At 37.8% G+C, this 26813-nt stretch overlaps 2 protein-coding genes across 10 annotated transcripts in view; one reads left to right on the top strand and one right to left on the bottom strand.

Annotated features, from left to right (window-relative positions):
* Nucleotides 1-5713, top strand: part of SGCE (sarcoglycan epsilon) — a 33423-nt gene extending 27710 nt beyond the window's left edge. For 4 of the 6 annotated variants that reach the window (XM_075082864.1, XM_075082869.1, XM_075082868.1 and 1 more), the window contains 3 exons: nucleotides 646-834; nucleotides 2458-2501; nucleotides 5029-5713. In XM_075082864.1, coding sequence (XP_074938965.1) covers nucleotides 646-834; nucleotides 2458-2501; nucleotides 5029-5045 — 250 coding nt within the window. In that variant the 3' untranslated portion in view covers nucleotides 5046-5713. Of the gene's footprint in view, nucleotides 1-645; nucleotides 835-2444; nucleotides 2502-5028 lie in introns of all 6 variants that reach the window. The other 2 variants (XM_075082867.1, XM_075082866.1) reach the window with 1 other exon arrangement.
* Nucleotides 5714-8605: 2892 nt separating this feature from the next.
* Nucleotides 8606-26813, bottom strand: part of CASD1 (CAS1 domain sialic acid O acetyltransferase 1) — a 34632-nt gene continuing 16424 nt past the window's right edge. For 3 of the 4 annotated variants that reach the window (XM_075082859.1, XM_075082863.1, XM_075082861.1), the window contains exons 7-18: nucleotides 24460-24583; nucleotides 22347-22561; nucleotides 20917-21342; nucleotides 20408-20497; nucleotides 19705-19824; nucleotides 17720-17876; nucleotides 16084-16163; nucleotides 15120-15221; nucleotides 13683-13823; nucleotides 13064-13141; nucleotides 12010-12102; nucleotides 8606-10947 (exon numbers count right to left, since the gene is read on the bottom strand). In XM_075082859.1, coding sequence (XP_074938960.1) covers nucleotides 10681-10947; nucleotides 12010-12102; nucleotides 13064-13141; nucleotides 13683-13823; nucleotides 15120-15221; nucleotides 16084-16163; nucleotides 17720-17876; nucleotides 19705-19824; nucleotides 20408-20497; nucleotides 20917-21342; nucleotides 22347-22561; nucleotides 24460-24583 — 1893 coding nt within the window. In that variant the 3' untranslated portion in view covers nucleotides 8606-10680. Of the gene's footprint in view, nucleotides 10948-11195; nucleotides 11383-12009; nucleotides 12103-13063; nucleotides 13142-13682; nucleotides 13824-15119; nucleotides 15222-16083; nucleotides 16164-17719; nucleotides 17877-19704; nucleotides 19825-20407; nucleotides 20498-20916; nucleotides 21343-22346; nucleotides 22562-24459; nucleotides 24584-26813 lie in introns of those variants that run through there. The other variant, XM_075082862.1, reaches the window with a different exon arrangement.

The following is a 26813-nucleotide window of genomic DNA, read 5'->3' as shown; positions in this document are numbered from 1 at the left end:
TTCATACATGTGTGTCATAATCTTCTTTCATTCTCTCTAATCCATGGTTTAATTAATAGATGTGAAAGCTGCTTTTAAATCAGAGTCTTGGCAAGAATAGAAGAGGAGAATAAAAAGGGTTTGAAATTAACAACTGTCAATTCAAAATAAAATAGTGCTGTTAGAATAAATATGTTAATATGTAACTTATACTCCTGGTTATTGGACTTCCCAGCCTGTATCTTAAAGGCAATGGACAGGAGAACAAATATCCAGGAGGGCATCCAGTGCTTATACTATGGAGTGGTTTAAAATTAATCAATGAGTTTTTATGAACCTACCACAAGAATCAGGAATTAACCAAAACTTTTGTTTTAACTGCAGCAAATAAATGGAACGTTAGCAGTAAATTGCACAGTCTTGGATCCTATGAAGAATACTTATCCAGACAGAAAAATCTAATGGAATAATTACTACCTGAAGAATTAAATAAATCCAATATTTATTAAATTAACTATGTAAAGGTTTACTGCAATTGCTGCACTACAGAGTCTGTAGCATGCATCGATGTCCTCGTATTTTTAAGAAAAATAGTAATTGTAAAAGTTTGTGTTTTGATAGAGCATTTAAAATATGTATTTACAATTTTATTTCCTTTTGACATAGCATCCAGTTGGTCCACCACAGTGCTATACAGAAATCAACCAAAGAGCTTCGTGACATGTCTAAAAATAGAGAGATAGCATGGCCTCTTTCAACACTTCCTGTGTTTCACCCAGTTACTGGTGAGATTGTTCCGCCCCTGCACACAGACAGCTACGACAATACCAGTATGCCGCTGATGCAAACACAGCAGTAAGTATTTAGATTTTATTTTTAATACTCGCTATGTTGCACGATTTAACTACGGATTCCAGTGCTGCTCGTCTGAAGTGTGTTTATTATGGAGGTATCAGTAATGACTCTGTAGTTCAATATCGCTCTGGTGATTGCGTTTCAAGCAGAAAGAAAGGCCTTCCGTTACAAAATTAAATGGCTGGGTTTCAGCCTGCAGACTTGGCAAGAAGCTTTGCGTGGAACAGTTACGTTTCTGCATATTTTGGAGAAAACTACTTTTGACAGAGGATTCGGTTAAAACTGTTCTGTTTTAGACACCCTGCCTCTTAACCCATGTCTTTGGAATTCTGATATAAAACTACCACCGGGTTGGTAGTTTCATACCAGAAAACCCAGACTTCGTAAGAAGTCATGTACCTGTCACATGTGGTTTATGTTTGATGTTAACATTGAACAGAAGAGCATATGCCTGTGTAACCATATGTTACACAGATAATAAATACAGACTTGTCAGTGAAACCGCTCAGAGCTCTCAGCTGTTGCCATTGTTGCCAGCCTCTCTCCAAGACAGAAACCAGAAAAATACTCATTTCTATTCTTTAAAGATCATTTATCAGTAACTTAATGAAATGACTGAGACAAACCCATTTAGTGCTTTGCACACATTCTAATTCAGACATGTCGGTTGTGCTGTAAAAAAAAAAAAAAAATGCATTACTAGAAAGGTTTTGTTGAGGTGCTTGGGGTTGAGCAGATCTGAGGCAGTGGCCTCAGAAGAGGCTGGCATTGTTTCTCAGTGCCATGCTATGACACTAGCTTGTCGGCCGCTCCTCAGCTGGCAGGCCTGCGTGCCCCTAGTGATACGGTCCAGTGGCAGCACTAACTTGGCCCTAATTTACACAGCTCGTCCTGAATTCCCTTCATAATGTAGATACGTGCTAGAAGAGTGTTTTCTTTTCCCTGTCCCAAAGCTAAATTCTCCAGAAAGTATAGCTGTATAAATTATCCCTTGTACAACCACTGCAAAGTGTGCTACCCTGTCTTTTACAGTTTCTTCTCTATCCAGAAGAGCAATTTTTTGGTACAGGCTTTCGCACCCCGGTCATAAAGGTCTAAGTTGCACATAGAGTATTTATGCCCTTCACCTGCATTCCAACCCCTAATCCTTTCTGTAAAAACAACCTTAATATTTGGTAGCTGTAAAATAGACACTTAAGCAGTACGCAAAAATATAACTTTGCCTTGGTAAGGAAACTGGTTTGGTGTGTAAACCAAATGTGTAAAACTGGGTGAAGATTCATTCATTGAACAGTCAATAATTAAGTTGCCAAGACAGTCACCTTTTCGCTCTCCATCACTTACGGAAACCAAACTTTGCATAACATCAGAAACCTCTGGTGACTTGTTACTTCTGGCGTTTCACCAAGTCTGAGCGTTTGAACCTGCTTGACAAGTAAAATAATTAAGACTAATTTTCTTTCTTTCATTGACTTGACTAACCTTTTGACAACTGTGTTTGCATAGTGAAAGTCAATTATTGCTTTGTAAGCAAAACCTCAAATTTTAAATACTGAACTTTTATATCTAACATACTTCAGAGTTTGTCTGGAAGCATTAAAGAGATTCAGTTGTTCTTTGTAGGAACCTGCCACATCAGACTCGGATTCCACAGCAGCAGAGTGCAGGTCAGTACTGAGAAAATACTGTAACTACTAGGTGACCAGTGCGGAGGAATCAGTAGTCAAAACACATACAGTCTATGGACAGTGGAAACCATTTTCAAATATAGTGAAGTATTATGGCATTATCATTGCAGAATTTTTTTGATTCACCAGTGAAAATTTTGGGGTGGGACTTACTGAACAAGTAGAGAGATGCTACATTAGGACTCGGCCTGAGGCACTGGAATCTGGTACAGCCAAGCTGGAAACCTCCTCTTGTAAATAATGTGAAGCTACGGCCATATTCCCAAATGTGGTTACACTCTTCAGATTCTCTAAAATTTGATAGAAAATCAAAATGTCTAATTCCCACCAATACTAGTTAAGCTCTGAAGAAGGAGCTTTTTATTGTTGTTACTAAGCATAAAGAGTTGATATTGGGGAATCTGCAGTGAGGCAGATATCCATGCTGCTGGTTTCCTGTGTCTTAGTAATCACTTTTACATCATTTTCACAGCCCCTAAGGTACCGACTGAGGTTGTGAATGATCCCATCAGAGTATCAGCTAAGGCTGCTTGTTCTCTCCAGTTAGCATATCAGCTCTGAGAAAAGGCTACAGCCACAGCCATGCAAAAGGCGATAAGGATCATACAAGGAATGCGTAGAGGCCAAAGTATAATTTTTAAATATTCAAAGAGGTATTTAGGCAAAACTCCAGGTATTGGACATAATATGGGAACTACAGCTCCTGGAGGAAGACTTGTTTTAACTTAGGAGTTACATAAGCAACTCTTTTCATTCAAAATCCTTCTTCTTCATTACTGCTTTCGGGGATTAAAGGAGAATTTCGTATGACAACATTTCAGAGATTTGAGGCAAGTATATAATAGATGCTTCCGCCCATTTGTTTTTTTTTTTGTTGTTGTTATCTGGAAATTAAAAACACATTTATAAAAAGCCCCCTGACTGCAGTTCTGATAGCTTTGCTATTTGTGTGCTTTATTATACATGTATTGGAAATGGCAGATGACCCTGGCAGGATCCATCCAGAGCTCCAGCGCTGGTTTGGGTCGACATTTAACATGGCTCTTAACACTCACTACTGCAGGCATTTAGAAGGCAGAATAAAAATGTCACACAGTTCAGCTCTTCTGTTACGACTGTTTTGTTACAAGAATTTCAGTTTGTCTTGCAGTAAAAAAGGTGCAAAATCACCTGTAGTACGGTATGTTGACAGCGTGTGAGAAATTTTTAAAAAGGTATGAAATACAAGCGAGCATGGGTTTGTCGCTTGCAGGTCGCAATGAAGAACTGCTGTAAAAGTACATCTTAAAAATCCTCCTGTGTCTGTATTGTCTGTAGTACCTTATTTTGGTAGAACGCACCTGTTCTTTCATGTTCATTACAGACACTGCCTGCGACAAGCTCTCAGAAATTGGGGGGGGGGGGTGGAAGTGTATTTGGGACAGACAGCGTTTTCTTAGTTTACAACGACACCTTCCTTCGTGACTCAGATGGCATGTGACACTGCAGCCACTTCCATGAGATGATGGCATGTGCCTCTTGCAGTTTATCTTCTAAGGGATATCTATGACTCATGTTGTCAGAAGGTTAGGTTTTTAGAGTGGTACAATTTAAAAGAAAACTCAGGTGCTCCCAAGACTTTTAGTAGCATCAACACAAACTTAGCAATCAATTTTATTGATCTGTTCAAGTAAGAAATTTACAGAACTAAAATACTTAAGGCCAAAAAAACTACAGAACTAGACATTCATTTTTTCATTTTCTTCCTTTCCTACAGAGCATTCCCAATAATTTACTCAGGATTATTAACATACTATCAGTCACCAACATGAATAAGAAGATATTTCTAATTTAAAGCTTCAGCAGACCGTACTTAGTAATTTGAAGAGCAGACTGTGTCTAGTAACCACTGTCCTCTTCAGGAACTATCTGAATCCCCAGTAGGAAACCATTATTTTTAACCTTATATAAAAATGCAGACCTAACAGTTGACATAATGCTCAACCAGTTCATAAAGTTAAAACATAATTGGGAAAGAACTGTATGAAAGATGACAACTCGCATCTAACATTATGTTACACTGCTGAAAACTGCTACTGGTCTCCAGTGTGAAAAGTTACAAGTTTTATAATTGTCTGTTGATTGACAAAGTTCACGAGGACTAGTCTAAGGTGCTTAGATGAAAAAGTTTATAGGATATTCCTATAATGCAAAAGACTAAATAGTGCATGGACACAATATGCTGCATTTTCTGTTTTGAGCTTCACAGTCTCCCTACGAGGTCTGTTAGATCCCAAATAGAGAGGTAAATTCCCAGTTAAACAATCTTTTCCCAGGTCTCTCCTTCCCCAGAAGAAAGCAAGCAAAGCTTTTTCACATATGTCATCTTTTGGTCCAGGTTGTACTTGTGGTGGTTGATAAAGGACTAATAAATACTATTTGTGTGCTGTGCCCCCAGTTGACAGTTCAGTGTTGTTGAAGCATCATCTGCCACTGCTGGATTGTATAAATTTTCATCTATTTGCAGGTAAATGGTATTCCTGAGGAAAGAAAACTAACAGAAGCAATGAATTTGTAATCAGAGAAGGCAGCAAACCGTCTTATTTCCTTATTGTTCTGTTTGATGCATGAGTTTTTCCGGTGTATGTTGTGCATGCCCACAGTATTAAGGTGATTTCAGTGCCAGAGAGTACAATCACTTCCGTGTAACTAATGTACTGTACCCTTTTGTACTTTGGACATTTTTTGACAATTTGTAAACACTGATAACTTTTTATATTTGTTACATTCAGAAAATAATCTTTCAAATATATGTATTAATAAATATAAAACTTTATTCTGTCTTGTGATCTCTCCTGAAAGTTTTAACAGGGAAATGAAAACTTCAAAATAAGCACCAGGTTTGAAGGATTTTAGACTCTGTCAATGGGAGCCTATAATTGCCCTACTTTTGCACACGAAAGGCAGTAGTGTATAAGCATGAAACCTTGTGCAATATGATGAGGCTCAGACACAGTGTTCCAGATTTATTAGGCATTAGTTTTTTTAAGTTTCTCAGCATGTAATGAGCCAAAGTGTTTTTTTGGGGGAAAAAAACCAAACCAAGAAACCCAAAAAACTACATCTATTCCTGTTGAAAATTGGATTTCTGTTCCTTTACCAGATATTTACCCTGTTTGACAAGTTGTAAGCAATAAAACATTTAAAATCTGTCCATTCATTCCTCTGGTTACGTTACAAGAAGCTGTTACAAATTCCTAGAGGCAGAAACAAATGTCTGCAAGTAAACAAGGCTACATTTTTTTTCCGCTTTACATGGACTAACTTTTAACTTTTTAAGAATTTTTGGTGATATTCTAATGCCCCGATGCGGTTTATTTTTTGTATTCTCCACATTCTTTGTTCTTTTTGGAGCAAAAGGAGTTGTGGGAGAACTAGCTAGCCCATAAAGCAAGAATTATTTGTTAGCATCCTAAAAAGGAGTAAATGCATACTTTCCTGGGAGGTGGTTACTTTGAGAGGCATTTGTGCGGCTGAAAACTTAATGATACGAAGGATCTGAACTGAGGTTTCCTTATTTTGCAATAGACGGTGACAATTTATCTCCTGATGCTTTATTGCGTATTTTAAATTACTTTTTCTGATGCTTCTATAAATCCTCAAATACAACGTAACGCTGGACTTCAGAGTTTCCAGCTGTAACCGCCCATACCAGCAGTTCTTGGGGTTTTGCCTCAAAGCATCACACTGTTTTAAGCTGACGCTTATCCTTTCTCTTTTTTCTGTAATATTTTCTCTTTCAGAAGCTGTATGTTCATCAGGACATTGCGTTGTAAGCAGAAAGCTGCGTCTGCTTTAAAATTGCTAAATGCTGCCTACATTTCCTTAGCTGAGGTTTCTGAGGTCTCTGCTAAGAGAAATTGAGTAACTGAGGAATTTAAGACTGAGGCTAAAAAACTGTAAAATAAGGTTATTAGAGTTTGTAAAAAGACCAGAGCAGTCACTGGCTTGTTTGTTTGTTTGTTTGTTTTTTCCATTTTACAGTTATGACCCTGTTCCTTCAAAACACACAACCTTATTTTATGTTCATTTTTAAGCGAACAATGATGTTTATAGGCTTGGACCTGAAGCAGCACCTCAGCAGACAGTTAAAACAAGTGTTGAGCTGCTTTTTAGACATGTTTTGTGCAACAAGTATGGTTACTATCGCAGCAAAGTGTACCATCGGTGCTCGGTACGTTGTGCATACCAGTGTGTTGTCAAGCCTTAAACGTCAGAGTTGGCAAGGCTGCCCTGAACATGAAGCACAACCCGCAGCCTACGTTAACAAATGCATTGAGCCATAGGAGTGCCAGTGGGTGTTTGTTACGCTGCGCCAGGTAGCTCAAGGTACAGTCACAGAAGTTGAAATACGAAGAAGTTTCTGAAGCAGTTGGAGTGAAGAGCCATTCCTGCTCCCTGTCGGAGCGGCACGCATCACGCCTGCCTCCCTCGCCCGAAAGGTACTGGGGCAGAGATTCCGTCAGTCAGTCGCCCTCCTGAGAGACCCCTCCTTTGGTCCAGCAGCTTGGGTGGTTATTGGTGAAAAGGGAATTGGAAAAACTGCACCCTGAGGTTGACAGTAAATTAAAAATATACATCTTTTTTCCAAGCTGTGAAAAATTGGGACTACAGTCAGCATTTGGTTTCCGCTAGTTTCTGTTACTTTCTACTATTTTCAAATGTATGAGCTGTCAGTACTTCGAACCAGCAATGAATGGAATGGATTTTAAATCATGATTTTTAATGCAACATACGACTAAACTTTGTAAATAGTATTGGTTTGGGATCGTAACGATTTCTGATAACTTGAGGCTGACACGACAATCAATTAACTGCCAGTTGAGCTGCCGCCATCTTACTTGTATCCGTGTGTACCAGTGCCAATATATTTAAGGAAAGTTCTTAAACTGTTACGTACGTTCATAAAGAATCGCTTTGTACCAGTGGGCACTCCGCCTGTTCTGAAAAGCATCTGAGGATGCAGGTGGCTTGGGTATTAAGCACAGCTGAACTATTTTATGACTGAAAGCTTCATTTATTTGAGGTAAGTTTAATAACAAATTATTTATTTTTACTTATTAAAACAGTTACTGTGGAAGCAGAGTTATAGAGCTGGCTAAAGAATTAGTTAAAAGTGCTGATAGTTAAAACAGTACATTCACAGCCTCTTTTAATGATGTACAATGACAGTGTGAACTGATACTGTATTGAGAGTTGCAACCAAATTAAATAGAAAGCACTACAGATGTCTTTGTAAATATATGAAATGTGAAATGTAATAAATAGGAAAACATGAAGTAGTGATGGTGGTGCCTGGTTATTTTACACGATGATGCCTGAACAACTTTTTGTAACTGTTGTTAACATTGTGGACAGTGACGCTGGAGGGTGTCTGAGAATGGAGGTGGAACTGATTGCGCAGGGTTTCTGGTTAACTGGGGGTGTAGCTGGGAAGGATGGAGAGCGTTTGCACCGTTTGGTTCAGGTGCCCACGTTGGATATTATCTCCCTGATTATACAAGGAGCTTTGGGGATAGGAATGACCACTCTGAATCCTTTGCTTAAGTCTCACACTAAACAGAAGGCGGCGCTCCTTAAGGAATTTAGCTTCTTAAGCCAAACACATCTGAAGGGTGAGTGTTTCTTGATGTTGCCAGGCTGGTGAAAAGCCAAGTCAAGTCCTCTGCTGTCCTGCAGAGCTCTGCCACCGGGGTCTAGCTTGGAACTAGGGCAGGGAAAAGCATTCGCCACCTCTGCTGCGAAGTTCTGCTGCAGTCCCCGAGCTCCGGCGCTGGTTTTGGCTACCGGAGCTGTAATTTCATCAGATCTGGGACAGTGCGAGTTACTGCAGAAGAATCTTTCTTCCTGCATCGCATCTGAAAGAATTTGTGAGGCATGTGAATATCTGCCCTGCATGTGAAATAACAGTATCCAGAACATCACTTTGGAGAAACTGCAATGCTGATCTGTAACTTAAGTCAGGCATAACAGCGAGCTGCAGCCCACCTAGAGTCGAGCAATAAAAAGCTTTTACTTAATTGATGCTGCTCCCATTACAAAAATAAGCATCCACAGCACATTTATTTAATGTTTAAATTACTTCATATTTTTACATAACCTGAAAAGAAAATATATTTATCCCACATACAGTAAACAAGTGCATTATTTCAAACATTAAAAATAAATCTTTTAACCAAGTCTGTACAACAGATAAATAAAATTATATCCACAACACTTGTGAAAAACAAAAAAAATTACCCCTCAAACTCACAGCTCCCATTGCTCCTAATACTGTCATAGAGGAAGGTTACGCATCCTACCCCCCACGACAGCGTTCACCTCTACCCTTTCAGCCATTCAAATGCACTGGTCAAGGAGGTTACCCTTCCAAACGCTGAAGTAATGCACACAAAGAGCAAGCAGCTGGGTATCCTTTCAGTAGCTTCAAAATAGCTGGCAGAGTTAGTAAAACTGCTGAATTTGGGGGAAGTGAGTGATTTTATTTATGATGAGCGACTGGTCATTCTTTAAAAGAAACTGTTTTCCACCAAAAGAAGCCGTTCTTTTCACAAATTTTTTTTTGCACTCATTAGCGGCTGCAAGTTTGAATCCAATTTTTCAACTGGGCTAAGATCAAAAACATGTATGTAACAGTACATGCGGTACAAATTAGGATTTCTGTTGTTTATAATCACACATAATTGCACATATGCTTAGAAAATTATACTGTGCTCATGTTTCTGACTGCTAACAAGTAATCAGTAGAAGAATAAAATAAAACAACTAGAGGTCAAACTATCACTTGAATCGAAAACACAAACAGCAAAGAAATGACTGTAACTTCACTAAATAAGTGGAACGTAAAGGACAGCTTGTCGCTGCCGCACGGAAGGCCTATTTTGTCCAATTTTACTTTTTTATGCTGTTGTAGGAATGAAGAAGTTAATAAGAATTAAGAAGAATATGTGTGAAGGAGGTAAGAAAGATGGGCGCTGCTAAAAAGGATGGGGAAAAAAGGCTCCTCCCAACAGCTCCAATCCCATTTAATTTGTAATTCTGAGACTCAGCCACCTGCACTGCAACAAGATGACCGCTCGATCCCTCCTTCTCATGGTGTCAACAGATGGACTTGCATCCTTGGCTCACATGCTTTCACATGAAAATACTATTACCGGATAGAATATGGCACCAGTTCCCTAAGGAGACCTAGTTCCTAATGAGTCCCTAATGAGTCACCTACAAACTCAGAGAGAGGTTCGAAGGCCACAGTTCCCCTTTTCTCCCGACTCCTTAAGATCCGATGGAGTGGCTGTAATGGGATTGTCAACCTGGACAAGGTTGCAGGTCTTCCAAAAATTCTGCATCTTGAACCGAGTCTCTGAAAATTATTCACCTCTTTATTCACTGGGGCTGTACAGAGAACTGCACACAGTTAAATGGATTAGTATAAAACTTATGAAAAAGAAAACAATTTTAGGGGAAAAAAAAATTTTCTTATCAAAAATTTCACCTCAGAATTCACCGTATTTGCCAAACACATATTAAATTTCTAGAAAATCCCATAAAATATTATGTAGATTTGTATATAATCTTAAATCACTGAACTGGTGAAGACTTTTTATTTCCACATATGAAGGGTTTCATATAACATATACTATCTCCACTCATCTCTAAACAAAAAAATCACTGTTTAGTTCAGAAAAATGCCCTAGTTTACCAGTAACTTCATGTTTCACATCAGCTAAAGGTGACCGTTAACAAAGGATCACGAGTTTGCTCTTTTTTGTTCCTTGGTGAGAATGATTACAGCGTGGGTTATGTATAGGCAGCACTCTGGTAACATCCACTCTTCATTCGACTGACCCGAGGTAAAGTTAATTCTGTGATACGCACATGGTATTTAACTTCACTTTTTTGTGTCATGTTTAAACAGATATGTAAACAGAAACATATATCCAGTAGAAAAGACTCATTTTCACATGCAATGAGAAGGCTATTTCCACACAAAATATGTACATTTGCACTATATACATTTCCCACACACTTAATTTAAACGTCGTCTTCTACCTCCAGTTGAGAATTTTGTTCAGGCAGACACAAAGTAAACCTGAAGAAAGTTTCCAAGAATCTTTTCAAGTTAATGCCTTGACTGATCTTGCACTGCTGAGAAGAGGAGTAGTCCAGAAAAAAATCCAGCTATGCATAGCAACCTTTTCAGCAGAGTTGAGTTATCTTTAGGAACCACAATCTGTGCTAGATCATTAGTGATCTGAGAAATTTCATGTGCCACACACACAAATATAAAAGTGCTGACAAGAACATTAAACATTGGATATCCAGGAATGAGCACCAAGATCCCCTTTGTGTCTGCTGCCAGCCAAATATGGTATTGGCAAATGAAAAGCTAAAAGAAAAGACAGCGTGTTTAGTAACACTTTTATAGAAATATTTTTACTTATATAAAAACATATAATTATTATATTGCATCAGCTGACACACTGTACTTCTGCTGAAGTCAGACATTTATGATTAAATAACATACTTTGAGAAGCTGTTTTCCACATCTTTGCTATAAGACAAAACTCCCAGTCTGTTACAGTGCACAGTAAAATGGGTTTGCTTAGCCCTTAACCGAATACGGCAGAGGGAAGCATCGTTTGCATTACGTCAGAACAGATGAGGAACATGCCTCCACTCAGTTACTATATCCCTGGTGAGGGACTGAACTAACGTGCCTGCACGTAAAAGACGATGCTTTAACCGCTGATGAACGCGAAGGTCCCTGGAGCTGATCAGCACCTTAAAGTTCACCAGGAATCTGAACGGTGAAAATGTGAGCCTTTAAAAAAAATTCAAAATCATGTACTACATATACATTGTACTACAATGAGTTTCCCCTAGAAGTTCCTTTCCCTTTTTAAAATATATTTTAGTAATACAATAAATTTAAACCTTTAATATTACTCAACAGCAAATAAAAGGGAAAGCGAGATAATTCCTACTGTTTCAAAATATGCACTCAATGGAACAGGACACCATTTGCACTAAGAAGGGGTTCTGTTTGTAAAGTTACGGTTGCTTATTAATGCAAGAAAGCTTTCCAGGGCAAACGCATTTATAAGTGTACTTATACTAGTCAGTATAATTCATGCTTCAACTGGCTTAAATTTTTATCTTCCAACTGCATACACACCGCAGCTCACTCCAGCAACAAATCCCCACTCTGACAACCCTAAACTTCCCCACCCACCAAACAGCATCAGAAATAAGTTTGCTACTGTGAGGCTGCTATTTCAGCTATGACTTAAGTGTAGACAGAAGCTACAATGCTAAAAGAGGTCAAACACAACAGCATGGTACTACAATAAATGTTTTTACTAGTTGTGTGTTATACTACAGTTTAGATAATAAAACCACCTTACATTTCTATGTTTCAGTTCAGTGTACTTCTGATCATTCTACTTACCTCTAGAGAAATTTTGCCAAACCAGGCAAAGAACGAGCTATACACAGATCGGACATAGCCAGGAATGTTCCTGATGAGGATGAAAGCTAAAATCTTTTGAAGTGAAAAAAAAAAAGTGACTGTGGATGACAAACAGATTACACATACACAGAAAAGGTTTATTCATTTTCACTGTCTAAACTGAAGTGCAACATGCATTAAATTTTAGTTTAAAATCTAATACTATATAAACCAAACAAAATTCCATGCAGTTTATACTTAACAAAGTATGTCTTGAAATCGCAAATCTGTTAAACACATTCTTATAGCACAGCAAGTCACATTTACATCTTAAGTAGAATCAGGGCCCTGATGTTGATAGATATTACTACTATACACTTACTAGGCCTGGTGACAAACCATGTTATACCGTGCCTAAAATGACAGTGGCCACCAATCTGAGTTAACCCTCAATTTTTAAAGGGAAAGTGTCAAGATGGACAAGTTAATATAAAAAACTTAAGTCACATATGCTGCTCCTCAAGAGAGCAGGACGAACTATCAAAAAAAAGGAAACAGGGAACAGAATCAGGCAGTTGGGGTATAGTGGGGCAGGGGACAAAGTAAGAGGAAAATCTATATTTAAGAAAACCACATGCATGCCCCCATGGTCCACCTCTTCTCTGCCTTAAAGTGACAACAGGGTCCCACAGGTTGCTTCCTACACTAACACCTCCCAAACATCCATGCTTCCCTACAGCTTGCTTCTTTTCCACTGCTATGAAATTAAACAAAAGTTAGGTTTGGACTTCAGCTGTGCATACGAAACCTATGCTGAGGACATCAAGGGTAATCACAAGCATAAGCACAGTATGCAGTTTCCATGTTTAAAGGCACTGGAAAAGAGCGAACAGTGTAATTAAACCCTTTTCAACTTCCAGACAGGAGAATGAAGCTCAATATCTGACATCCCATGCCAAAGCAAAAAAATATTTAAAAACAATTTTTCAAAAAGCCCAAACAAGAACAGACTGGCTTGTACCACTGCAAGGAAAAGGGCTACAATTATAATTACCTGAACCACAGAAACAGAAGGATGTAGCTCATTGCACTCTGTCTTGTTTTTACAGCTACTAGCCCAAATAGAGTAGGTCTAAAAGATATAAAAATCAGTCTGTGTAGTAATTACATGTAACATTTAAAAATGAAACAAGAGGTAAGCTATTTTGAAGTGCTTCAGCAGTAGGTGGTTCACTAAGATGTGGGAAAGTAATAGAAAAAACAACATTGTGCTTAGTTTTGCGTTTCTCTCAAATTCTTCTTTGCAACTGATGAAAACCACATTTATTCATACCCTAAAATACAGCCGTACTGTTGACAATTTTCTCATCAGAAATAGACAAGCAATTAAGAGTGGAGGTAGAGCTTCGTTATCTACCATATTATTTTCATGATCCAATTTTCTTGTAACCATTGCAATGAACTGAGTGATAGTGTTTTCATCTACAGTTGACAGCAAGGAAAAATATTTTTCTGAGTAGAAAGGTAGGGCTGTGCACAAAAACACAGCTGAAATATCTCCAGATCAAGATTAGATTTTTTAAAAATCAATGCATTTTCTAAACGAGAACTTCAGAAAACTTATCCTTCAGAGATTTAGAAATCTGATCATACTAGTTATACTAGGTACGTACCAAAAAGGATACTATTGAAATAAATAATACAACATTTGAAACTCTGTTGGAGAAAAGGGGATCTCCCTTTCCTTCTGATATCATCTGATGTTTCTGCAATGCCAGATAAATAAAAGCAAAGAGCATCCCGTGAAAAACCACCTGTAAAAGACAAACAGAATGCAATGAATGTTCCACGGCTTTGACAAGTACTTCAGGCACAAACTCTTAACAGAAGTGTGACAGGATAAACTACTTGTAACACCAAAACCTAGGTGTCAAAAAGTCCTTTCCCAGATTTACTGAAGCAAACAAAAATAGGCTTTCTACGCTAGGCTGTGATAAACCGCATTTTTAAGTAAAAAACTACGCATAGAATACTCTTACTAATGCTTCATAGAGCATTAAAGATGACAATGAAATTTCAAGAACCTTTCAAGCACCTATTATCCCCTCTGCAGTCTGTGCCAGCATTGAAAAGGGCTTTCTCTGGGGAAAACCCATGAGCCTCTGGCCTTCTCCCAAGTTGGCAGGTGAAAACATTCAAGAAGCACTACAAGTGCTTCCCTCTCTCACAGACACAATTCTCCGACAGAGTGTTTTATGATCTTATGCCAAGTTCTCATCAGCCAGCAACACGATGCTGTTTCAGGCCCATGCAGTGCTTGTCTTCTGTGTTTATTTTGGGACCTCCTCTTTAGCGGCGTCACAGAATACACACTGTTCGCAAGCAACAAAGCTGAAATGTCGCAACACAGTGTGCGCTGCTGATGGCAGCGGCCCAGGACACGACAACTGCAGTTACTGAAGACTGCCAGAGGGAGAAGCGTGCAAGCGATCCTGTTTAGGATAAGGTTAGCAGATAAATGCTCCCATCTTAGAAAGTCTGCATTCCTTACCAAGAAGGCCAAAAAAAGGGTCTCCCTGTTCTATTCCCCCACAATGTAGGGACAATAACTGAAAAGAAAGCACTTTCCCACTGGAAAACCATTTAAAAATACATGCAAGAATAGTCTGGTTTGGGCACCAAGACCTGGATTTTAAAAGTATTTTAAAGGTTACCTTAAAAGAAATAGACCCTTAATTGATACAGCTTTCAAAAAATATTAAGAAAGCCACCACAACAATTTGCCTTGTATTTCAATGGCCTGAAGTGCTACAGGTGTTAAATTTTTGCAGTAAAATTTTTGAGAAAAGACAAATCCAGGTCACTTTATGACTTTATTTTTTCAAAGCAAACTAAGCAGGATCCAGCAGCAAATAAATCAACATCCATCTTTTAAGCAAGGCCGTGACAGACATTTGCAGAAGTAAGGTGGATGCAGCTTAGTCTTCTATTAAACAATCCACTAGGATGAACTCCTGCTTTCTCTGGAGGAAAGGAAAACAACCCTCCCTCCCCGCAAATGAAAAAATACACTTAAAAGACCAGTATAAATTTATGAAAATGTTACATACATAGCGATCCAACTTCCACCTAAACCACCATTCATAGACATTCCCATTGAGTTCAAAACACTTGGACAGTGGCCAAAAAGAAAATATCTTCTCAAATGCACCCTGTAAAAAATAAACATGGCAAAAGCATTAACACTGATGCCAACCATATTTACTAAACTTAAATCAATACGCTGTCTTTTAATATTATCAGATCCCTATTTCACTAGCTACATGGCATTACCAAAATAGCAGGCTTCCTTAGAAGGCACTTGCCCTCAAAAGGAAAAAAAAAAAACCCAAAACCAAGCAAAAACATTTCTTCAGATGAGAGAGGGTTTCAGTTTCACTTCCCATAAAGGTATTGGCACGCCTTCCATTCTATACTGCAGGCTTTAAGGTAGGGATCCACTGACATGCTGGGGTAATGCATGCACACTCTACAGAAGACTACAGTTCAACAGGCTTAAAACCAGCAAAGGACTAAAACAACACAAACCACCCTGTAAAATCCTAGAGTGGCAAACTCTGCTTCTATTTCTGTCAGCTATACTTACAGCATGCAGTAAGTCACTAATTTTGCATGAGAACCAGTCTTTGGATACGGTTATCAAAGCCAACACCAGGTCAGTAAGAGACACAGATCTTCCTATCAACTTATCACCACATGCCAGCAAAACCCAGTAACTATAAGCACATAAAAAAAACCCCATCCCAAACCCAAAGTATAGACCTTTGTATTTATTACGTTCGTCATAGTATACTGAAACGCGTGAAGCATTACAAACAAACAAGTAAGATACAGAATTGTGTTTCTTCCAGCATCCACACCAATTCAAACAGGAAAAGAAATGGAGGTTCCTTTTTTTTTCCTTCTTTATTTATGATACAGGAGCAAACATACAAGTTATGAGCACATTAAAAAGTCGAGATAGTTAAAATACTCTTAGGTCATTTAGAATAAAAATAGTCAAAATTTACAAACCTGAGAATATGACAGAAAATATATACATGTCAGTAAGCAAATCAGTTTCAGCAGTAAACCAAAGTACCATAAGCAGTTCCCTGAGGAAGAAATATATTAATCAGTATAGGGTCATCAATTTTTCAAAAGCAACTCTGGACACATCAAATAATAATTGCCAATTATTTAGTGTAGCTATGCTTAGTAATAGATACATTAATAAGTAAATGTTCAAATATTACCAGCATTATTTTATCACTATCTATATTTACATATTAAATTTTATTTTAAGCAATTAAAATAAACATTCACAGCAATTAACAACCTATTCGTCCTAAATAACGCCTCATGTTTAAAACAGGGACAACATACAAACAGAAAGAAGAGAATTTAGGTGTTCAAACAGAAAGAGTATTTAAAGCCTCTGCTTTCCCAAACACTCTGCACACACAGTCCTTATTCTAGGTGAATATAAATAAACAAATAAAACAAAATGCCCAACAGCATTTGCCATGTGATATAAGTAGAGCATATATTATTAAACTTCACGGTACCAGTTGTACTCCAAAGTTCAACTGCATGTCATTAAGGACAAGTATCTTACGAAGACAAGCCTGAGAAACTGCTCCTCGAAGCTGTCAGCTGACACTAAGCTCTACCCAAGCCTCAACATTGCAACAGAGATCATCTCCCTCTCTCACCATATAAACTGGCAGCTGTAAACAGGGACATAAACAAGTGAAAATTGCCACTGAAAGATTTTCCAGTTTCACAGTACACTACTGCTGCGAAGTACACAATCGTCATGTCTCTGTACCTAGAACAGAAGTGCCTTTGTAGGAAAAAAAGTATATTGGAGCTATTTGCCTTTGCGATACTTTGTAAAACTACCCTCTAATTACATCTTTGCAACATCTACTTCTAGCATGCATTTGGTATATTTCATTGTCCTATCTGCAGACTATAAAATTTGGGTATTACTCCATCAGTAGGGAAGGAGGACCAAAGACTCCTACGGTTTAAGTTCTAATTTAGGTAAATTAAATAATAAGCGTTTACCTCATGATGACAGCTCTTCAATGAACTGCAATGCATAAAATAAACTAGGATTTTACTTCAATTTTTATTTAAAATAACCATATCACAAGACATCCTTCTGATAGCTCACAATCTAAGATACTAAGATAACAAACCCCATGTTCTTCTTCGGCAGGACACGGCAGAATTAGTGCTTAAGATGGATGAGACACGTTTGCAATGCAGAATGGGAGAGTCTAAATGCTCACTGTTCATGCTGTACCCATTAGCACGCTGTAGCAACAACCTCAGCTAGCATAGATAGCATAACCTATGCGTTTAGTTTGCGTTCAGTAATATTACAGCTCTCGATAAAATACATTTCTGATGGTCAAAACCTATTAAAAAGTATTCTAATATGACTGTAACCAGAGACAGACTTTAGTTATCAGCTATTATATTTTCCAACTGACATATAATTCATCTATGACAAACCATATTTCTGTCAACAGCTGTTTAACATATTCACACTATGTTAAAAAGAGACTGTGATGTACTAGCAATACCGTTTTCTGTTTGCTTATCATTTGTAGTAACTTGCAAACGTTTTATAGCAGAAGAGGGGGGAAAAAAATCTTACCATTTGCTTTCTTCTGGACTATCTGAGGCCATATAGCTAAGGTGGCATAAATGATCATAAACCAGACAGTGACTAATGGCACAAAGTAGTAGAACTGGTAAGGTCGGTCCATCACTATGCACAGTACCACGACCAAGAAATTGAGACGAAATAAAACCTGGAGGAGTCAGAGGATATACAAACAGTGAGGCAAAGCTAAGAGAAACAGGGAACATGTTTCTTCAGCACTATACGAAAATAGATACATATTTTACATCTCACATACTGATTATATTTCAGTTGAAACATGGGTTAAATATCTCGGGGAACATCAATAACGCAAGGTAAGAGTGCAGACTGATTATGTAGTACTGGACCTGTCCTACACCAGCCTGCCTGGGTGGGGACAGGAATGAAAACAGGGTAAAACAGAATGGACTCCAGGCTGGGGACTGAGTATTCCAGTTGCTGGATGCTGTTAATGCCTCTCTGCTTTCACTCCCATAGCACCTGGGCTAGCTCAAAGCTAGGGATGTTACTACCAGCGCTGCAGCTAGGCTGTAGTCACACGTGCATTAAGCACGATGACTTGAGTTACATGACAATATAATGCTTAACAGCAATTAAAGATTTCTTTTTATTTCTGAGACTGCTACAGCACACACTGCAAAACCTGGGAGGGAAACTACAAAAAATAGGTATGTTCTCCAGTACTGTTACGGTGCGAAAATTAATTTTCTTTATTAAGAAATGTAGGCTCCAATACACTGTCTCTGGAAAAGAAAACAACCCATTGAATCAATATAGCTGACTGGAAAGTATTTGTTTTCTCACTATTTTGCATTTTGATCTGGAAACTCAAACCTGTAACTGAAAAGGGTTTTGGACGAAGAAAAGCACCAGATTTTAAATACAAAAAAACCCTTATGTGTGTTTGTTTTTACAAAGGAAGCAGATACATCTGATACACTTGTGAAGTCTTCATCTGTTTCTAAAAAACAACAGTAGAGGGGTGTGGTATTTCTGACCATACTCTATGTATCAAATCGTTAAACACACTGCTACACAGAACTAACTGTCCCAACAAAAAAAGTCCAACCCAGCAAGTTCTCAATTTAAGCAAGTGGAAATGGCTTCAATTTAAATCATAGACAAGACCACATCTGCTCCACCTACATAAAGACTTGCCATGCTGGGAGCAAGCAAACCAACGTGCTGAATAACTTTCTGAATAATTACCTTTATTCACAGAAGAGGACAAAAAAAGAAATTCTGTACACAACTGTCTCTTGGATTCACCAAATATTTATCTACTTGTATAAAGAAAACTAATAGAAACATACTAATGCTAAAAAAGCCCAAACACATGGAAGAATATCAACACGGAGCAGACTGATGTTGTAAGGTAAGAGAAGCAAAATGAAGTCTTTTCCAATGGCTAATTTGGCAAAACCATAATTTTTTTTTTCCAACAGGGGAAAGCAGATGAGAACATTCACACCACCTATCTATTCTCAAAGGTAAACTGAAGAAAGGCTGTTCCAGAGGGCGATTCAGAACATCACAGCTATCCACATAAACCTCTTGCTCACCAGTGCCTACAGAATAAACCTAGGAAGATTTAGCAAATAAATTTGTTGTCAACGATATCCCTCTTCACTGCCAGCCAGCCTGCCTGGATCATTACTTATATATTGCTCTATATTGTAAATTGCTACTGCAATGAAAACTCTATTGCTGTATATTGGAAAGTATTTGTCTTGGTATTTTAAAGGCTACATATGTACATTTTTTACATTGCACGTGTAATTCATATGCTATATATTTGTATTAGATGAACACTACTGATTAAACAGGTCAGATTACATAGAAACAATAGCCATTTTTAATGTGCAAACCTTGGTTAAGTAATCTTGTATCACATTATTTAGGGAGTAAGGATATATTATGGATATTTTGTTATCTGAACAAATTTCTTTATAAAAATGGTAAGCAGATATTCTTACCTGACACACTCTGTATACACCAAAGTCTCCTTTTATCCAAAAATATGAGAAGTGTCCATAACCTGTTTGGAATAGATATGCAGCAACCAGAACTCGAATGTGCATGTACACAGGCAAAAACTGTCGAGAAAAATAAAGTACCTTTTATAAATGGCCACGTAAATGCTTTTGATTTTCCTTTCTTCACTCCTACTTTATGCTTTTTCTGCATTGCAGTAAATCAGGTATAGCTAAGAAAAGAAACAGTATGCTGCATTTCCCTATTCCTTACTAAGCTCTCTTGCTGCCCTAACCTCTCATGTCAAAATTAGTTTGTTACTTCTTGCTCCACACTTTCCGTATTCTGTAACCAGTTAAGAGAGAGTTAAAAAAGGATCTCTGAAAGCTAGCCTTCAGCAGTTTCAAGTTCTGAATATAAAAATGAAGTGTTGCTAGCAATTAAAAAAAAAAAAACTAATATAAGATTCTACATGGAAGGAACAAGTATATTTTTTCATTGGCTAAGTAATGCATAAAATGTTCTTATCAATGAAATCTACACTTAAATAGAGAGAAAAAATAATTCTGCTAATACCATTTTCAAAACTACAGGAACAATGGCATCATTCTATTCAACTCTAATACGCATTTGCACTATCCTTCTTTTGAAGTAACACACCCAAATTGCATTCCCACTTAAAAAAAACAAATTCACATCACTTACAGTGCTTGCTCCAGAGATATGATAAATCAAAATAACAAGTTGCATCCAGCCCTTCCATTCATCAGTCTGTTCTCTATTTAACACTTTAGTCTAATGCAAAACAAAACAAGAGCGTTGCTATTCCAAAAAGTACAACAATAATCTACAAAATGAGGAGAAAAAGTTCAAAACAATAAACCACTTTATGGATAAATAGGTCTCAATTGTAAAAGACTTCTGTCTAGCGGACACAGGTCCACCAGATTTTAACACAGGTCTACGCTCTCTTGTATCTGAGCTATGCTCACGTCAAATTTCACTGAGTGGCAGTCGCTAAAAGCACTCATACCCGTTTGCTTTCAAAAAGCTTTTGCATCTAATTCCATGCAAACGTTGTATTGCTTGTGAGCGCATTTTTTGCAGACGAGTTATACTGACTTTGAAAATTTAACTTTCAATATTCAGCAATTAGCTATTTACACTCAAACTGGGAAACAATGTTATAAGTAGGATGTCAACACGATCATTACCTCTTTGGTATTTTCAGTATAAAATACCCCCAAAACCAAGATATAGACGATTGGTATGAAGAAAGATGAATGTGTATAAAATTTATTTTCCTTCATGAAAAGATTTGCTCTGTCACATAGATAAAAATAGGTCATGATTAGACCAAGTTTGCAGAAGGAGTGTAAGAGCATCTCTAAAGTAGAAACATTAGGAGTGCTGATGGCAGGTTTCTTTTCCTCTCCACTTTCCAAATCAGTGCATGATTTGTTCTTCCGAAAATTATTCCGATGAATGAAATTGATAATTAAATATCCAATAATGGACAAAGTAAAGAAACAGAAAGCTAACTTCTGTATCAGAGTGAGAGGAGGCTGAGGCTGGCAGCAGGAGCCATCAATGGGCTTCATTATCTTATTGCAGTAGACATTCATAAGAATCATCGCATTCTGTCAAAGAAATAGACAGTTTTGTCAATCTCTAATAAAAAAGTTATTTTCATCGTAAGAAATTTTCTTCTAGATCATGCATTGCAATAAAATATATGCAATTCTCCCTTATCATTACGTAGATAAAATTTCACAGTACTCCCATACACCTAGTTGCATTTAACAGTACAGTCAAAACCTCTTCCAAACAGGAAACATTTGAGCTTCTTGAGGTAAGCAAGAGCTAATCCTAATCTTTACAACAGAAGGGTTCTCTCTACTCTCTGTAAAAGCAGCTGTAAGAGCTAAATGGACTATAAATGAAAAACAGCTCACAAACTTGGGTCCTAAAGGGGCACACTAAAGAAAGTCTCCAAAACATGACAACAAGACTGAAACCTGTAGTGAGATATTTAGTTCATGCAGTACTTGAAAGCAACTGAAACTTGCAAAGGAGTGGAACTAAAAGTGACACAACGTGAGAGCTCAGTCACAAGAAGGGCAGACTAACAAAGCTCAGAGGGGCTCACTACATGCACATATCTACCTATATACATATAGGTAGGTTAAATATAAAACAAGAAATAAAGCCAGTGGCACTCCATGTAACCAAGAAGGTGTATATTGTGTTTCCTCTTACCCTGTTCATACTCATTACTACACAAAATTATACGGGCACACAGGGGAAAAATTAAGACTTATTTCTTAGCACTGCTTTACAAATTGTTATCACTCTAACTCTTTCATGCAGATGAAGGTATGAAGTTTGCACTCAGGATCTAAAAGATCTAGCAGATTAACAGCTATTTTAAAATAGCTATGCACTAATGTGTTTGCTATTACGTTTTTTAAACATCCTATATAACTGACTGCCCTCCCACCTACTGAGATCTTCTGAACAAAGTTTCCTGAAGAATGTGCAGGTCCTCATTACATGCATATTGTCTGCCATTTCAGAACATTCACTTAAAATCTTGTTTTACTATTATTACTTTTGAATGTTGATCAGTGATAAAAACACTTACTGTATCTCTGCTTGATTCAGGGAGATGCAGGCCATCTGCAGACTTCATGATAGTTTCTTGTGCTATCAATTTTGATACACTGAACACTTTAACTTTAGCTTTGGAATTTCGGGAGCTGCTGTTCAGAATACGAACAGCTGCTTCATTATAAGCATCTATTTTCTCATTAGTGATCATTTTCCGACTTTCACTCAGTATATCTTCATAAACAGGGTCTGAATTCGAAAGGACAAAGAACAGGCACATTAATCTTCTGCCTGACAAACACTTAGCTCAAGTTGTACAGGCAGGCTACTTACATTTAGGTAGTCACAATTGTTTAATGGTACAGAAAAAATGTACAATGAGGAATGAGTGACTGTTACAGTAACTAGAGTAACGAGTGTTGTTTATGATGAAATGCTCTTATTGCCATTCCCAAGACATGCATATGTACTTACAGATTAGAAAGCTTCAGCCAGGCATGAATGCCTGTTTAATTTCCCCAAGCCCATGAAGAGAGCATAATGCTGGAATGCAGAGCTGCTTATGCCTTCTCTCAATACCAGAATCCCCCAAAGAAAGACTCCAAAGCCAAGAGGACAGAAGACAGGCAGTAGAATAGACATGTGGGAAAAACCCCACCCCTCTCTCAAACCCTCTAGGTACTGCAGAATAAACCAGCTTCTCATTTCTCTAAGTCATAGTCCATAAGCATATTCCACTTGCTCCTGTTGATTCCAGTTTAACTGATGGCAGAATTTCAGTTTTTCAGACAGATGGAACACCACTGAATTGCTGCAGACTTCAAAACTATGTAGAGCTTAAAACAAAGCTATAGAGGGTTCTAGATCAAAAGGTCAGCTGGAGGCAATAAATTGCTATGAAAAGCTACTGATGTTCATAACTCTGGTGAAACGCAGTCTATGAGCTGTATGTTGATTTACTTTAGCTACCTCAATGCCTACTTTTGGAAAATCAATGTCTAGACAACTTTGTGTGTACAGACTGTTCTTCCTCTTATTCATTTCACTGACGAGTTCAGAGATTACTTAAATGGACTGGATCTTTATCAACAGAATGTTGGGACACATCTGATGGCTAACTGCTTCAGTTATAAACACGGTTTTGAAAGGAATGCGAGATTAATCTGTTGATTTAGATTAACCTCTAGAACCATCATCTTTGCTAGGAACTTGGATGTGACTGTAAGGGTGCTGCTGGTTATATTCCTACCAGGGCTCAAAATTTGCCTGTGTGTCTAGGTGGTGGAGCACTGAACAGGCTCCCCAGGGAGGCGGTCATGGCACCAAGCCTGACACTATTCAAGAAGCATTTGAACAACACCCTCAGAGACGTGGTGTGAATTTGGGGTTGTCCTGTGCAGGGACAGGAGTTGGACTCGATGATCCTTGCGTGTCCCTTCCAACTCAGGACATTCTACATTCAACTGAGATGATAATAATGTAAAATGCTGTGTTCTATGGCAGACAAACCAGCAGCATGTTCTACCTATGAGCTCACTGTTCAGTGTCAGAGACATACCTTATTTTTATTGAAGAAAAGCAAAAGAATGTAAGCTTGGTACCATAATAAAAATATCAGACTCATTTTGAACCAGGATTTCTGGCTCCTAATCTTAATTCATCAGCGCTCAGTGTACACAAGCAAGTTTCATTCCAGAGACTTAAAATCTCTATATTCTCTAGAGTATGTCTACACGTTCTAGACACACACAGAGGATGCACTTGTTGAACCTCTCCTATTATTTATGTAACCTGAAAATTCAGTTGAACACAAACACAGGAACACAGCTGTTTTATGCACTTCTGTCCGACTCCCAGGATGCACATATGGAGCACAGCACAGGGAGAACAGACCTCACAGATTGAGTCTGAGAGGAAGCTAACAAAGAATTAAGAGTTCAGAAGGCAAAAGATTTCCCTGAGAGAGCTTTAAAATCTCCATCACTAGTAACAGCTAGTTAGGTACCAGCTAGTTAAGGCTGCAAGAAAGGCCAGACTGGAATTCAAACAACACAGTAAGAAGTACGGACTATGTTTTCCATGGCCTCAAGATAATGATTCAACAGACAGCAACAGTACAAATTGTTACCTACTGTTCATTACTTTACCTTGTAAGACCCAGTAAACATCACTACTTTTTGCTAATTTTTCCAAAAGAGGTGCAATTGAAGTGATATTGATTTTATATTGTGTGAGTGCTTCGTTGCTGCCATTGTGAATCTTGATAGACCACTGGAGAAATAAAGAAAAAGATTCAGAAGCTGGATGTCTGAAGACCTTTAATTAACTGATTCCATTAATTAACTGATTCCATTACTCCATTAGTAGCTATTTTTCATTATTTCTCTAAAGCTAGATTATTTATTTAGTCTTAGCACTTGAAAAAGTGCTAAAAAATTTCTTTTGGACCAAGCAGCTGTCTAGACAGATAATCACATTCACACAGACCATTTAAATAAGTAAGCAATATTCAACTTAATGTATATTTGATTTTTCATAAATTAAATGTTACAAGGTGTTTCAGTTAAAAAACCCCTTACTTTGAACAACAACGAAGTGGCAAAGCCATTCACATTATGTAAAAATCATGGCCAGTTTGGCTGATTTTACCCTAGGAAAACTGACCACAGCAAGAGATGCATGCAAGCAAAACCTAATGGTGGTACCAAGTTCCAGTATTTCCATCCACAAAGAAAAAAGAGGGGAAAAAAAATAAAAGAAAAAGAGCCACTTTAATTTCTGATTTAATCTTCTATATGAAATGATTGGGAGAATGCTATAGCCACTCTAGAATGTCTCCTAACTTCTGAAAAGAATCTCCCTAAAAAAAGAATCTCTTTTTTTAAAAAAATATTACTGTATCTATACTGATTTAGTCAAAATCTGTAAAAACAAAAAAAAATTAGCCCGAGTGTAGTGAACTCTCTAGTTATTTCCAAATATCTACATAAAAATGTTGATGAAAGCCAAGTACACTGATTAATCCACTTCCTAAGAATATTATTGAATATAAACACAGACTTCATAAAACCAAACAATATGCATCTACTCTGAGAACTCACACTCTGGAAAAAACAGCAGTTTCTCCCAGTAGCTAAATCTTTATTCATGAAATACCTACAGTATTTAAACAGACATTTTAAGAAGCATATTCTACTCAACAGGAAGTCAGGAACTAAGCAGCAGAGCACTGCAGTGACATTCTCAGAGCACCTCATTTTCCCAGAATAAGCAAGCAACTGAGTTTTGTACTAGTTGGAGCTTCTCCAGCTTACAAGACTTTACTTCTATTTATAAACTGTTATGCAGCTGACATCTTAAGACAGACATGTCCAGACTGAAGTAGCATGACCAAACTGAGAGCTAAGTTAAAGGTACAGGTAAGTTTCAAAATGCTAATGAGTCCAAGGGCTCACACCAGTTTTATCTAGTAGCAGGCTACCACACTAGTGCTAGCCATGTTAATGTTGCTGATGCATCAGATTTCTGAAGCACTTTATCTTTCTGCAAGTCCCTTAAAATAGGGGATGTTTATCTTTGGCCAACTCTAGATATCACTATTAAGGTTTTGTGTAAATATATTGGTGCTTTAAAGAGCTCAGCATCACGAACGTATTGTTGGTTCATAACTCCTGCTGTCCACAAAGGACAACAAGCTATGGGTAATGTGTATATATATATGAGTAAAAGGAATTATTTAGCTAAGAGTCCTGTGGTTTTCTAAACAGACCTTCTGCATGCCAGAACACTATCCATATATAATGGCATTTTCTGTGTGAAATACAATGACTTACACTAGTAAAGCATGCTAGGTTCTCAGACTGAGCAGAGATATTCTAGGCTTACTAAGATTCCTAAAGCTGTGGATCCTACAGAGGAAGAGAATTTAGGGGGTGTTCACCTGAAAGTAAACAGAAAATTTCTGATCCCTCAGGAAATGTCTGCATACATATTTCACCCTCCCCTAAAACTGGGGGAATTCATCCTAGATTGGTATACCCAGGAGCTTCCAGATTGGTAGAATGCCTGAACCATCTCTAAACCAAACAGATTTCAAAGGATTTTTTAAAAAACTAAACACATTTTTCCCCCTCTACATTTGAGCTGCTATGAATTTAAAATAGCTAATTCCTTTCAAACTCCAATTCCAAAATATTTGGAAGTAAGGGACATTAAATGTGGAATCAATGAGATGAGCAGTTTTTCAACTCTTGACTCCCAGTGCCAGCCAGTTACTGGACCTGACTACTTAGTGGGGGCTGTTCAATTCTTTCCCTGGAAGTTTTAAAGAACTGGTTGACTCTTGTCAAGTGCAACACAGGTAGAATTGATCCTGCCTTGTAAACTCATGGATTAGGAGACCTCTTCAGGTCCTTGTCAGCCCTGTCTTCTGTGGTGCTGCAGCTCATAGCAGTGGTGGAAACTTCCAGTGAAACAAGATTCAGGAAGTGCAATTTCTTTG

The sequence above is a fragment of the Phalacrocorax aristotelis genome, chromosome 2 (genome assembly GCF_949628215.1).
Source record: "Phalacrocorax aristotelis chromosome 2, bGulAri2.1, whole genome shotgun sequence".
In the NCBI taxonomy this organism is placed as follows: domain Eukaryota; kingdom Metazoa; phylum Chordata; class Aves; order Suliformes; family Phalacrocoracidae; genus Phalacrocorax; species Phalacrocorax aristotelis.
Note: the sequence above shows the minus strand (reverse complement) of the source record. Positions and strands in the feature narration are given on the sequence as shown.